Genomic DNA, 16176 nt, shown 5'->3' on the forward strand with positions numbered 1-16176 from the left:
AGGTCTAAGAACAAATCAAGTTTCAGAGTCCCCCAGAGGAAGTAGGAGAGCCCTTGGAATTACTCAAATATGAACTGGAAAATCAGTTGCTTTGAATATGGGGGTGAACTAAATGTGTCCTGATATGGAAATTTTATTCTATTTCCAAACTGCTCAGGTTGTGTAAACTGGGCAATGCTATTACTGTTGACCATGCAGCCAAATTACCTGGATCAGGCTCTGACTGAAATACTAATTTGCCTTCTTGTTCCAGAAATGCCTATGTGAGGAGTGAAATATAGCTTTATAAATCAGCCTGTAATCACTAAGCCCAAATAACTTCATGGTCATCTGCTCTAGACCTAATTTCATGACTTAACACGAACTTAGAATATTGAAATAGAAGTTGGAATATTGGCTATGGTGCAAAATTAAGCAATAACTATTTAAGGATATTTATAATTTGGTTTTGTTTACAAGTAATTTTGACTTTTAGTGAATCTCTCTTCTAAGGGTAGGCCATTTTAACAGAGGCTATTCAGATGACAAATGTTTTAAAACATTAAAAAGTAAGTCCCTAGGTAGGTCATTAGTAGGTAAAACAAAATGTATATTCCAAAAAAAAGCAAAAAATATTAAAATTAGCCATTCTCACTTTTTCTTGGGAAAGATTGACCATAGAAAAACTGGCATAGTGACACTGCAAAGTATAATATTCATCAAATAGTGGCAGACTGTAGTCCTAAAAATATTTGTTCAATATATACTTACTCATGTAGGCACTTAACATTACAACACAGTATTTTGACATTATAGATACTTGCTCATATTTTGTGATTTGATCACAGCAGGAGGGCACAATTTTAAGTATAGAATAGAGGATAAACAGATAATCTCCCTTCCCCATGTTCATTTCATGCCTTTTTGAGAGAACAAAATCCATCTTTTCAGAATATATATTTAATGATATAGTAAGTGACACACTATGAAGTGGTAAAATAGATGGACGAGGGAGAGGATCAGTCATCCCTGGGAGGCATTTGACCAGGAAAATGACTTCCTATATTCCCCCATATGAAGAGACAGAACCTTTCCTTATGCCATGAAATGTCTTCTCTTTTTCCTCTCTTCTACTTCTCCTTTTGTCCAATAAAAAGAAAATACACACACACACACACACACACACACACACACACACACACACACACACACACACACACACAATCATCTGAACCGTTTCAGAAAAAATAATCTTCCCCGGGACATGAGATTAATAAGAGTTGGCATTTTTTGTTGTCACTTTGGGTGCAGAGGTCAAAGGTCATTATCTAATAGGCATCCAAATGGAATCAATCTCCTCTTCATAGATGCCATCAGATGCACCTGAACCTCCTGGGAGTTTGTGCAGAATGGTTCATGGTCAAAGGCAGGAATGGATATCGGCACTCCGGGGGAGGCTATATTTTTCTGTCAATAGACAGAAGATTGCCATGTCCTAGACAGATAATCAGTTATCAAGCACCACAGTCAGTTCACGTTTAAACATTAAACGGGTGGGGCAGGAGACAAGTAAAATTGATCATATTTACTAGTTTTGCTAACAACAATAAACTGCTTTATCCTTTTTAATCAGTTTTATTCTATACTTCCTGCTATCAGTTATTTGAAAAAAAATTGAGTGGTTTCTTTTTCCTTTTTCTCCCTGGTAAATGCTTGGTGGATCCTCAAAAGGTCAAAAGACTATATTTCAGTGAGTTGTGAGCATCTTTAAAAAAAATCCCTTATTTTTCCCTTACCTTTGGTTAACACATTCACAACTCAGCACCTGATGACACCCAGCTTCTGTGCCAGTTTGGTGAATGGTGGGAGGAAGAAAATGGAAAAGCTTAAAGCAAAGTTTCCTCTAAGATTAAATAGTATGTAGTTTGTTGAGACTTTTTTCTATCCCACCATTAAAAGTAAAGAAGAATAGCTTCTCTGTTTTCTCCCTGATTAGAAGGCTTCACTGGATTTGTGGCAAATAAATTGACAAGTGAGGGCACTGATGACAGAAGAGTGATAATTGATGGTGGCAGGTGGGGGCCTGGTGTACTGGCATGTCCTGTGGAGGGTGAGCCAAGGACATCTATCAATCACATTGGTGACAGCAGCCAGGGAGACTTAATTGGAGATTCATTGAACCTTTAATGATGTGACAGAGAAAAATAAGGATGCTTGAAAGGCTCCTGGGCTATTTCTTTTCCTTCATTCCAATAATTCTCATAGAAAGAGTAGAAAGTGGACATTGCTCCAGGGTTGAACATTCATCGTTTCTATCAAAGTTAATCACATTGTTTTGAGAGGTAGAACAGTGAAAGCATTTGCCATCAGTCCAACATAGAATTAAATCTATACCTGGAGATTTGGAGATTTGACTGTCCCATAATTTTAGCATAATCAGAAATACTCATCAAGTGCTGGGATACCATATACTAAATACTGAGTTACAACTGGGATGTCCGTATTGTCTGCCAGAGCGGGGGTTCCAAATACAGTGAGGAAACAAGTCCTTTCTCTAATTTAATGATTTTCCCCCTTATTCTTCTAGAGAGTTCTCTGTATTATATAAATGTAAATATATACATATATGTACATATATATATATATATATATATATATATATATATATATATACACACACACAACTTTTTTGTCAGAAGATTCAAAATAATTTTCTCTCATTTGAGAATGGAAAGAGCCCTACAAAAGTGTTTGCCCTTTAGGAACAGGGATTTTTCTTAATGTTAGCAGTACAGGAAAGAAACCTCACAGTTTCAAGTCACTGTGCATAGATGTAACATGTGAAAAAATAAGTCAGATGGTTTCTTCCCTCTAAGATATTTTTACATTTATAATTTTTTACATTTATTCATTCTGAACTACAATTTTGTATACCTACTAGGTACAGTGCCTTATCCAAGATCAATTGTGCCTGATTATTTCTTTCAAGGAATTTATAGTCTAGTGAGGGATGTACATTACACCATTATATTGCTATATGTAAGGTTGAAAGGAGGAAGTGTGAACGCTGCCCAGGAGGGAGAAGCTGTAGGTATAAGGACACTTAAGTAGCATTTTTCTTGTCTCTTGAAAATTCACGAGAATACTTGCTGCAAAAAGTTAGGAAAAAAGAAAATATCCTGGACTTAAGGCAGAGATGTTATATTCACTGGTGTCCAAATTTAGTAAAATCTGAGTCATCATATACACAGTAGAGAGAGATTATTCCACCTCCTTCCTTACAGTTTTTCATTCAGCATCTTGACATAATTTTTTTCCCCAGAAGTCGATGACTGCAAACATGACCCATTAATTACTCAGTGGGGACATAGGAACTAATTGTTTAAAGTTCCCAGAAGATCAGAGACAGCTCACTCTTTCCTGTGCAGGGATCCTAGTTTAACATTTATTCTCCATATTAAATACTTCAAGAATTATGACTGCTTGAAGGTCCACTTGGTGGCTGAACTGTCAGTGATTTGCACACCACTCAGTAGTCTTCCTCCAGCTTAGTTCTCTTAGGAACAGTTGTGTCTATTTCTTTACACATTAATAAATGGCTTCAAAAGACAACTTACCGAGATAAAAAGTATATTACTCAGGATGCTGTATAACAGCAAAGAACTTCTCTCATCATTATTGAGAACGTCTACCACTAGCTAAATGCATACTACACTGTCCAGAAAAAAAAGTGATTAACAATAATTTGAGGCAGGTTGCACAGTAGAAAAACATGTTAATTATAAGATTTGTAAGATACATTTTGAAAAGAAAGACTCCAGATTAACATTTTGTGCTGTTTTGTACTATTTTCACTGAAAATTTTGATGTTGGAGAATTCTCTGATCGATATCTTTTTTTTTTTTCAGGCTGATCAAATATTATTTTTTTGGATCCTAGAAAGAGTCTGATCCTAGGTTGGAAAATTGTCTGAGGAATATAAGTTGTTCATAAACCATTAGCATAGTTAGTGAACCATCTCAAGGTCTTTTCAGAAATGAAAACATAGACTGCAAGGTTACAATAATTATTTTTAAGTATTTTGGTTAAATCATCAAAGTGGTATTGGAATCTCTCTTAAAACATTCCCACTAGGTAGTCATTCATTCCAAGTTGTACCCCTGCACAAAGGCAGACTCCAACTCCCAAGGCAGCTCATTCCATTTATCAATGACTCTATTAAGAACTTTTCTTTATGTTGCGTATAAATCAGTCTCCTTGTAGCATCCAGTCGTGGGACTTGACTCATCTCCCTCTTTGGATATTTAGAGTAAACAGGACAACTGCACATGAGAGTTCTCTAGCTGTTTGAAGGTGGTTATCCTATTTCATCTAAATCTCTCATTTAAAAAATAGTAAACGTTTCCATGACCCCTGTTCATCTTTCCCATGTTATGGCTTTAAGTCCCTTCATCATCAAAACTGCCTTGCTCTTTGCTGAACTTGGCTGTGGTTCATTGTCTCTAGATTCTTCTTAGAGTACCTAGCCAAGAATTGAATACAACTCGAGGAAATATCTGACCAGGTTTGAGCAGAACAGGGTAACATTTTTTTCCTTGCAAGTTGCATTTCTTTTAAATTTCTTATCGCTCTGTTCAGTCCCAAATGTTAGCATGTACATGTTTTCATCTTGATTGTGACATCTAATATAGCCCCACTTACCACCAGTTTTATGTCATCTACAAATTTGATGGCAAAGTTGTGTGTATTCTCACAAGTTTAAGAACAATGGACTTTCTTCATTTTAATGATTATAAAGTTCATTTGCTGGAAATGGTTCTTTATAGGGGAATTTCTACCACTTATTGATGATTATGCTTAGCAGTGAAGGACTGAGATCAGGAACAGTGCATCTCAGCTCCCTCTCATGGACACAATCATCTCAGACGTCCTTCAGTAATCTGAATTGCTGAGTACAATAATATATATTATTGAGAGACTATAATGGGACTTAGCTTACTGTAAGTTTCCTTTTAAATATGGTACTTGGATAGCTTTGGATTATGATACTTCTTTTGGAATTTTAACTATTTGTGAAACTGTGAGGCTCTCTTTTCACTGTGACAATCCATGATGACTTACAAAAATTGTACTATGAATACTGAAGATATTTAGAATATAAATTGCACAGAGCTAATAAAAAATTGTGATTATGGATTATCTAAGATGTAACTCTAAAAGAGAAAAAGCCTGGCTAACACAATCTTTATTATAATAGGCAATAATGAAACATGTTGGTTTTAATTTTTCTAATTCTATTTGAAGTAGAAATCCTAACCTAATACTTATCCACTATTAAGGTTAAAAAACTATTATTAAACAATAGAAAAACTTCACATTCATAATAAAAATTATTAATATTAATAATAGCTTTTTTGAGGTTCCATATGTTATAAATACTATCTGAAATAGTATACATAGGTTGATATTCATACACTTCACAGTAGCTCTCTAAGGTAATTCTTTTGATTATTCTCTAAGGTAATTAATTCTTTTGACCTCCATTCTGTATTTCAGAGGTCAGCAAACTATGGCTTGATATGGTCAAAATCATAAAATTGGCTTGCTGGCCAAACATAGCTTTTGTATGGACAGATTTTTTATTCAGCAAGTTCAGAGCATTTTTTACATTTTTAAATGGTGGGGGAAAAATAATATTGCATGACATTTGAAAATTATATAAAATTAAAATTTCTATGAATAAAGTCCTTTTGAAACACAGCTATACTCATTCACTTATTTGTTGTCTATGATGGCTTCCATGCTGTAATGGAAGAATTGAGTAGTTGCAACAGAGACCATACAGAATATAGGGCCAAATAATAAATATTTGGCCCTATACTGAAAATGTTTGCCAACCCCTGTTATAGCTGACGAAAGTGAGGCTTCACATTTTTAGGTGATTTTCTTAAGAAACCTTAGGTTCTTTAAAATATTTTCCCCTTTAATTGGTTTCTTTTATATTATTAGTAATTTTATAAGAAAATATAGCAAGTAATTTTATATTAAACTACATATTAATGTATGTAAAGAGACAAGTTGGAAATAAGAGAACAAAGTGTACTTTTAAAACAAATTGTAGATCTTAGGATTTAGAAGTTTGTTTTTTTTCTTTGTGTGCATGTATACAAGAAAGAAGTATATATTGACACAAAGATAAGCCACTGAAGAATATATATATATATATAAAGGAGATGGAATGGACAGATGTGAACCCTTAAGACCATAACTACTTGCTAAGATTTCATGGTTAGGTACTCTATGCAGTGGGAAGGCTTTTTGTCCCATTCTGGATTTATGTTTTCCCATTTCTGAACCTCAGTGATTGAACTTCCATAACATAGCACTGAAAATGACATTGAGAGGAAATATATAGGGAAGCTTAGAAATGAATGGCTCTTGCGTTAGTGAGATGGTGATCTGAATTCAATAAGATAATGCATGTGAAGTACCTGCCAGAGACCCTGGGAGAGTCGGTAAACAATAACCATCACCATAGTTTTAGAAAGTCATAGACAGAATATTTATAATCATCAGGGTAATCCCAGAAATCTAGACATTTGGGGGCAGTCTTTCAAATCTTCACCATGTCATCTTGTATGTTGCCTTGTGCTAGATGATGAGGATTCAAAATGAATAAAGCAAAGGAGAAATTATTTTATTTTATTGGAAAATACTGATTAAATATAATTTTCCATTTACATAGACTGCCAACAACTAGAAGGTAGACATAAATATGTCCCCTCCTTCTACACTTGCTCTCTGGAGCCAGGAAGAATAAAAAAAGAGAATCCTTTATCTTAGTTTGGGATTCATAGAGAAACCAGGACCTGGAAGCGGCCCTCCTTATCACTGGGCACAAATCCCTCTCCTTAGGGGTGAGGAAAATGAGACCCAGACGGGTAGGATAAGTTGCCCAAAGCAGAGTCAGAGCTAGCACTTGGCTCTGGGTTCTTCCATTATACCAAAATGTCATTCTCTTCCAGATTCAAAGATTGTAACATTTACTTGTTATGAAGCATGAACCTCATTCATCCTTTTCTTTGGTGTTTCCCTTTAAAGGTATTGTATTTCCCCATGTATAAGATGTACCCTTTTTCGAAAAATTTGGGGTCTAAAAACTGGATGTGTCTTATACGGTGGTTGCAGATTTTTTTTACTTGCATTTCCACTTTTTTCCCACTTGTTTTTGTGCTCATTCAACCACTGTATAAGACGCACCCAGTTTTTAGACCCCAAATTTTTTGAAATAGGGTGCATCTTACACATGGGGAAATACGGTATTTCTTAGTTTCCATGGATAAGTCATTTTAGAACCTCCAAGTCTCAGCTAGTGTGCTTTGCAAATTCTTTCACACCGTATTAACGTATCTCACAGCTTCTGGGATGTAAAGCCTGACTCTGGAGAAATAATGGGGAAGGGTTTATTTGTATTGAGGAATGCAAACTCAAATGCCAAGAAATGGCAGACAAGTAATGACTCTTGGTAAGTTAGTAAAGAGTAGGAGGTGAAAGACAATAGGGAGTAGTACAAAATGTACCCAACTACCCATAGAAAAGAAATGACTAACAAAAGGAGCATCAGTTACTCAGCTGATATGATTATTGACATGAGGGAATGGCATTTTGAACTTGCTAAATTCTCTAATAATTCAAAGAAGCTGGAAATCCAGCTGTTTAAATGTGGAAATGTCCTGATTTATTGATTACTGTGCAGTTCAAGCAAAACATATCTGTGGCCTAGTTTGGACATTTAGGAAGGATCTTTAGTAACAAAAATCCATGCTATTATCATAAAAAATGAGAGTTTTACATGTAATTAGGGTCATAGGGTTTGCAGTTTAATATTTTATGGTTTTTCTTCCTCTTTTTTTTTTTTTTTCATTCTGGGAACAGAGGCATGCTGCGATTAGCCTGTAGATTCAGTGTGGCATTTTGACTGAAACATTAGATTGCATCCAACGGCTCTGCTTTTGTTTTCTGCTTGAAAAAAGCTGACACTTGTTATGGTTATGCTCACTGTGTGAGCCATCGCCTCTTGAGTTCTGGACAATCACTATAAATCTCTATTATTTTGCCGTTATTGTCTTGTTATACTAGCACTGTTGAGGCATCTTCTCAAGGGAAGTGAGCCCAGGTGTGTACATACAGAACAAGAAACGCTCCCCTTTAAACACATAAATAGCTATTTTATTTGGCATGACACTCATAAATGTTAGTGTGACCAAAGGAATCTTGAACAGTTATTTGCATTGCAAATATTTCAAAAAGTGGAGCAATGGTATCAGAGCTTGAATCTGCTAGCCACTTGAGTTTCATTAGATCGGACAGTTATCCATCTTTTTTTTTTTTTTTCCAGTAATAAGAGTTGAAATGCAGTCCCTTACAATTGGACTCCAAGGCATGAGAATTTCTCATAAAAAAGAATGTAGTCTTGTTCCTCCATGAAATTCAGTTATATAGACCTCAGCTATAAAGACTCTTTCTTTATGGCCTTGTTCAGAGCAAATGTGCAGTTAAACTCTTTTTGTGCTGTACGTTTCATTGTTTTGGAATCAAACTGATGGAAGACTGGACCAGTGCTTTCTCAGGTGTCTGGGCACAATGGCTTGAAGGTCCTGAAAAACAAAGTCATTCCACCTCCCTCAGTTGTGTGTGTGAATAAGGGAAATTCTTGATTCTAGTATTAGCCAATTAATGACGTGGCAAAAAAATTATATAAAACATGAACTGCAGATAGGAGGTTGTATTTTGGAAAAATGAATTGAATTTGAGAAAAGTTTAATAAAAGATGAAAAAGCAGTGTCACATTTCTGATAATTGACAGAAAGCTAAAACTACATTTCCAAAAGTAGAGTAAGAAAGAAAGCAGAGATTTTGGGGTAACTATTTTTTATTTATTTATTTTAAACTAATGGAAAAGATTTTGGATAATGGAGTCCTTGGTGAATTTCTCCCTTTTTTCCCTAACTTGCATTATTTTCTAAATTTACTAAAACAAAAATGGAAGTGAAATTACCTACAAGCTTAAAATTGGGGAGGAGAAGTTATAATAAACTGAAATTACCCCTCTCCATTTCTATACTATTATTTCCAAACTCTTTATATAAATACGAATAAACAGTATATATCTGAACATGCAAATGTTTTATTTTATGAAAAACAGGATCATACTATTTAAATTATTCTGCTGTTTTTATTTAACAATGAAAAATGAACACTGTTCTAAGTCAGTGTGTGTGGATATACCTCATTAATGATGAGATTTTATTTTTAATATAATTATAGCAAAGTAAGGAACTCTGACCCAGGCAGTTTGATGACATGTATGTAATGATGTGCATCTTCTCTAAACCTGGCTTAAACGAGATGACAGAAGTCAGTAATCCTCTGACCCGAAAGACTCTGCATTTTGTCTGAGCGGCCAGGACAAAGAAACTCTGGGCCTGCTGGCCCTTTTCCATGAGGAACAGAGGACTCACTGAGAACTTTCTGTACTCACACAGGTTTTGGAAGAGGTGTTGGGGAGTGCAGAAGCAGAACCTTAGCAAGTATATTGGTAGGATAATTTAAGTAGTGGGAGTTGTGAAAAATATGTCAACAGGGTGGTTAATGTAGAGTGAGGGGCATTCTTTTCAGGTTGCTTGGACAGGGAAGGCCCAGTGGAGAAAGGTATACTTACATGGATACCTGATTTACAAAAGTAAGCAAGAAATGTGGATTTCAGATCATTCTATGCAAAGGATGAAGTGAGTGCACATCCTAATATGAAGCAAAAATCCTAGATATATTATTAGCAGATAGTATCCAACAATGTATTATGAGAACCATGGGCATGTAACCTTATTCTAGCAATGTGGTGATTTCATTAGGAAAATTTTGAATGGAATTCATTACAATAATAATTACTTAAAAGCACCCAAAGGAAAAATAACTTGGTTATATATGAAAGAATGATAGCATAAATGGAAGCTGGCTTTTCAGTAACAGCAGTGGAAGTTAGATGATAGCAGAATGATATAGCTAAAATAGGAAGGAATATATACCTGTGAACCTAGGCTTCTGTACTGAACAAAATCTTATTTTTCCATAAAAGAGTGGAATACTTTTTCAGGCAAACAAAAACAGGTTTTATAACAATAGGCTTCAACTAAAAAACATGCCTAAAATATTTCATTCAAGAAGAAGGAATATGATTTTTGTGGAAAAATCTGAAATTTAAGAACTTATTGTAGGCAAAACAATGGCAAACCTGTGGGGAAAATCTAAACAATGACTGTATAAAACAATAGCAATACTAACTAGTTTGTGAGGGTAAAAATCTCAAGACAAAAATAAGATCTTACCCAAAAATGTCATATAAGCAGAGAAAGAGTGTAGTTATTGAAACCAAGCATTCTGAGGTCATTGTGTTATTCAGGATGAAAAGGAAAATAAAGATATTTATTAGCTTTTTAGAACTGGTGAAGTTAAATATGCATGCTTCTGGGGAATTTCTGGGGAAACAACTAAAAGAATAAAATTATTGTAATGTACTTACAAAGTAGTAGAAGAAAAAAGCACAAATAAAGTTGAAATTCAATCAATACAAAAGAAGAAAGAAAAATAAGTAAATAGGACAAATAAAGAATACAAATAAGATGGTAGCAATAAATCCAAATTTATAATCATAAAGAATTTTATAAACTTTTCACCTAAAGACTGATGACCAGATTGAATTAATACCCCAAATACAACTATATTCTGTTTATAGAGTGAACATCTAAAAACAATACTTTAAGAAAAGTCAAAATATGTCATTTTATTTCCAGAGCCCTGATATTTCTCCCAAGTTACACGGAGTTAATAGTCCAATACTTTATGTTGACTTATAAGGTCTTTCATGATCTCACTCATCAAATCTAAATATCTCTCTTTTGCTTACTCTGGTCCAACCCCGCTGGGCTCTTTGCTGTTTCTGGAGCTCACCAGGCATATGCCAGGCTTAAAGTTTTTGCTCTAATTGTTCTGTCTCTTTTGAACGTTCTACCCCCTGATATCTGCCTAGATCAGTGGTCGGAAAACTGTGGCTCATGAGCCACATGTGGTTCTTTCAGTATGTTCTGTCTCAAAAGCTTGCTGGCCCCTGGAAGAGCCAACCAATCCTGTCCCTCACAACAATTTAAAAATTATTTGAGAGCCGTAAATATATTTCTACATGATCACCATTATATGAATAATATCCTTTAAAAATTTTATAAATGAAACTATGATAGTTTTATTTTCATTTTCAATTTTACTTCAGAGCCACATGTACGTACCCAAAGAGTGCATGTGGCTCAGAAGCCGCAGTTTGCTGACCCCTGGTGGCTCTTCCGTCTCAAAAATTTGCCAACCTTTGGGCTAGATAATTTCATTTTCTTTGGGTCTCTGGTTAAATTTTACATTTTCAGTCAGGCCTACCCAGACTACTCTATTTACTCTTGCAACTCCCCTTTCTCCACTTGCTACCTTCTTACCCTGTTGTAATAATTATTGGCACTTACTGACTCCATGAGAAAAGGAATCTTTTTTCTGTTTTATTCACAGATGCCTAGAACAGTGCTTGGCATATAGTATGTGCTTGATAAATATCTACTAAAGGAACAACGGAATGCTATTTGTACCTCTAGTTTATTGCACAACATCTGACAGTAGTGAACATGCACTAAGTTCTTTGTTGAACAAAATAATGCATGAATAAGTACAAAGCAAATAGAGACATTTCAATTTCTGCATTTCATTTTATTCCACAGAATATGCTGAGGATGTGAGGGTAGAAGGAAGGAATGGGGGGGGCAGAAATAGATGGACCTTTCTCCCTAACCACCAGATGAGATGTCTGACTGGCAGATCCCCAGCCTTTAGCACTAATAAGGAGTTCTCTCACCCCTTCTCTCAGGGATTATCTTTCAAGAAAGCTCTTTATTATCCAGTTTCAAAATCAACAGGTATATGCTAATTGACAGTTGGAGAAATGTGACCTAACTAAGGATGGAAGGACCATCAGTTTGCAAGTCCTAACAGGACAATTTGACGTACAGAATTAGTCTTGCGCTCTGATTTGCAGATACAACAGTTGCTTTCTGCTACAGACAGAATTGTGTCTCTCCTCCACCCCAAATTCATACATTGAAGCCCTAATTCCCAGTGTGACTGTATTTGGACATAGGGCCTGTGAGGAAGTGATAAAGATTAAATGAGGTCATAATGGTGGGATGCTGATATGATATGATTAGTATTCTTATAAGAAGAGGCACCAGAGAGCGCTTTCTCTCTCCCAACCATGTGAGGATACAGCAAGAAGGCAAGCTGGGAAGAGCTCTCAACAGGATCTGGCCTCTTGATCTTGGACTTCTAGCATCTAGAACTGTAAAAAAAAGGAAATTTCTGTTGTTTAAGCCACCAAGTCTATGGCATTGTGTTATGGCAGCCCTAGCAATCTAATATAGTTTTCCTGTCCTTTTTGCCATTTTTCAGATGAAATACATTTTGTTCTGGGGCCATATCATGTAGAATAAAACTGACAAATAAAAACAAGGTACAACACAGTGACATATGAACAACTCAGATTTTGAGATACATTGGTTCCCTCCTGAAACTGAAATAATTAACCCCAGAGTAATATCTTTAGGAGAAAAGGAATCAAAGCAAAGGAAAAGCCAGGCTTTCTAAACTGGAGAGATATTTTGGTCTCCACAAACTTGGAGAACAAGATGGTGAAACTATACCTGAAAACTAGGAGTTGGCATTGAAGCAAGAAGTCATAAAAGAAATGGAACATTTTGGGAACAGCAGATTCCAAAGAGATGTTCTTCTAGATTCTAACTACAGAGAACCTTGCAAATGTGAGAGCAAGGTGGAAAAACAGAGGGGACATCTCACTGGAGAGAGACGTCACAGGTACAGTGAATTTGGGAAAAGCTTTACTCAGAGTTCAGTCCTCATTCAGCACCAGAGAATCCACAGTGGGGAGAAGCCCTATGAGTGTGAAGAATGTGGGAAGACCTTCAGTTGGAGGTCAGTCCTGATTGAACATCAGCGGAGCCACACTGGAGAGAGGCTCTATCAATGTAAGGAGTATGGAAAAGCCTCTAGTGCCAAAAATGGCCTCATCGGACACAGAAGAATCCACACGGGAGAAACCGTATGAATGCAAACAGTGTGGGAAAGCATTCTGCCTGAGCTCTTACCTTGCTCAGCTTCAGAGGATACACACTGGGGAGAATTGCTAGTGGTGTAAGGGGTGTAGGAAGGCCCTCAGTCAGAATTCAGGCCTCTTCCAGCATCTCCGAATCCACACTGGGGAGAAACTCTACCAGTGCAGTCAGTGTGGTAAAGGCTTTAGTAGGCGAACACTCCTTATAAAACATCAGAGAAGCCACACTGGAGAGAGACCGTATGATTTTGATGAGTGTGGGAAAGCCTTCAGTCATCACAGCAGCCTTATTAGGCACTTTAGAATCCACACTGTTGCCAAACTGAACTGATTCCATAGACACCCAGGCCCCTAAGTGGGGCTGTCTTGGAAAGGAAGGTTTTTCAAGTGGCTTATTTTTGTTCCTATCATGTTGGGGATTTTTTGCTTTGAAATGAGTAGCTTGTCTGCAGACCAGATGCTGGTGTCTCCTGGGTGGATAACGATAGGTATGGGCAGTTGCCAGGCAGGCTCCTTGTCCCCCATCTCTTGGTCCATTTCTAATGATTTCTCTTAAAATGAACAAATCTTACCTGGAAATAAATTGGTATGGAGGGTTCATTCTTGAGTATTACTGAATACTGAACAATTCTAAAAGACTAGTATCTTTTTAGTACTCTTTTTAAAAGAGCAGTACTCTTTAAAAGTGGGTAAATTCAAAGGATATTCAGAAGTCTTTTTTTTTTTTTCCTGTAAAGTTTACATTTTAAACACATTTAAGGTTTTGGGAAATAAAGAGTTGTTCTCATTCCTATAGGGAATCATTGCCATGGTCTCTCTAGGAATGCAATGGATGTTCTCTTTGGGGCCTTTATCGGGGAGGCGTGTCAAATTCATTAACTAACCACCATTATCCAAGTATGAAGCCTGTAGTCTTGATGGTTTAGAAATCCATGTCCCATTTGATAGCTAAGTCCACCTTCTCAGTGTGGCTCATTACCATATTTAAGGTTTACACTTTTGTGATAAATGGTCAGTAAGATGCTACTATAAAACCTTCCCAACATACCTGTTTTATTCACAGTCTTTTTTGTCAGCATTATTCTCCTGCTACTGCTGTATGGAGGGCAGTCAGCAACTCTGAATGCCACTGCAAGCAGTATCATTGAGACTACAAAGAAAATGAGCCTCCAACCTCAGGCAGCTTATTGGGGTGACCAGTTTGCTTGGGCCATTGACTGCCAGGGTTAAACACACAAGCTCTGGAACCAGACTACCCAGGTTCCAATGCTGCCTCTCCATTTGTGAGCTATATGGGTTAGGGCCCCTTACTTAAAGGAGACCTTACGATGCTATGGCCTCCCCATCTATAAAATGGGATAACTACCTTTCTCATATGGTACAGGACATTAAATCAATACAAACTTGTAAATCACTTGAGACATAGCTGCCAAAAAATGTGTACTATGATTTACATAAGTAATCCCATCTAATGAATGCAGGTGGAACTTTAAGTACATTACAACTAGAGTAGTAAATACCTCTGCTGACATTCTCATGATACTTTTCTCCATTCAAAATCTGAATCAGAGTTTTAAAGCAGAAATAAAAGTTCAGCTTAAAAAAATAAATAAACTTCAGCTTAAAAAAATAAATAAACTGGAGAGATAAAACTAACATCTTTTCCATAGGACTAAAGCATCCAACAAAAATGTCATAAATATATAAACAGTCTGTTTTTTTAAAACGTGCTTCTCAGCACTATGCATAATCAAAAACTAATCAGACACTCAGTGGGAAAACAAAATATAAGAGCATATTAAGAGCTTTGGATATATTTAATCCTGATTATATCTGAAGGAAGCTATTATTCTATAGGGATATTTATTCTTCTTGAGGACACCTAAGTAAACAGAGTGTGAAAATATGATAGTTTGTTGCAGAAATGGCCTCAATAATTCGCTTTTCTTTATATATGCTCAGGAGTAGCCTTCCCACTCTTATTCTGTGCATGACGACATGACTGCCTTTGAGCTATGTGATGGTAACAGATGCGATAGAAGCTGACTAGAAAAGTGCAAGCTTCCTGGGCTTTCCTTCTCTTGCTTCTCTTGGGAACCCTATGATTAGAGCATGTGTACACACCTGGGCTAACCTTCTAGGTGAGGAGATAAATGAGGCCAAATCATCCCTGTGGCCTCCCCTGACATCAAAGCAATGGCTAGATATGGAAGAAGTCACCCTACACCAGTCTGATGTAGCTGGGATGGCCTAGACCAGAAATACATGCAGCTGACCCATAGAATTACGAGGAATAATAAATATTTATTATTTGTTACTGATTTTGGAAGTGGTTTTATGAAGCAAATGGTAATTGATACAAAGGGATAGAACATGAAATAAAATTAGAACAAAGAAAAGAAAGCACCGTGAAACAATGGTAGGTATCCATTTACTCCTCTTGAGTCTAGTAGTGGCTCTATTAATTCAATATATCATGAATGTTTAAGATGAAGGAAGGGAAGAAAACAAAAACCCTAGTCATTATTTAAGTCCTGAACCAGCCTTAACTGAGGGAAAATTGCTATATGAATTTAAAGGTAATAATACCTATTATTTCTGAAATGTCTTCTATGCTGCACTGTTTACTTTTTTACATATTTCATATCACTTAGCCCTCATGAGTGCTTTGCAGAAAAGGTGTTTGTAAGTTCTTTGACAGACGTAGAATAAGAAAAGTTCAGCAACTTGCCTTAGTTCACCCAACTGCTGAGTGAAGGAGATGAAAGGTCCGTTCGGAATGCAGCCTTTTGTGACAACACACTATCTGAAGACCACCAGATCTGTGACCGGCAAGCTAAGGAATTCAGGCATGACTTTAGAAACAATATCCATTCTAGGCATTGTTATGATTTAATGCAATTAGTATGACAGCTTTGGCAGAGACTAAAAAAATCATCAATTATAAAATGGAAAGTATTTTTTTTATTAAATTTATTGGG

The 16176-nt window shown here is 36.2% G+C and overlaps 1 protein-coding gene across 1 annotated transcript; it reads left to right on the top strand.

Annotated features, from left to right (window-relative positions):
- Nucleotides 1-6455: 6455 nt before the first annotated feature.
- LOC109373284 (zinc finger and SCAN domain-containing protein 31-like) lies at nt 6456-13526 on the top strand. Its single transcript, XM_019627021.1, is given in 3 exon segments — nt 6456-6494; nt 12671-13176; nt 13178-13526. Coding segments are annotated over 3 exon segments (894 nt in total).
- Nucleotides 13527-16176: the final 2650 nt, after the last annotated feature.

Source organism: Hipposideros armiger, unplaced genomic scaffold (genome assembly GCF_001890085.2).
Source record: "Hipposideros armiger isolate ML-2016 unplaced genomic scaffold, ASM189008v1 scaffold_701, whole genome shotgun sequence".
NCBI classification, from domain to species: Eukaryota; Metazoa; Chordata; class Mammalia; order Chiroptera; family Hipposideridae; genus Hipposideros; species Hipposideros armiger.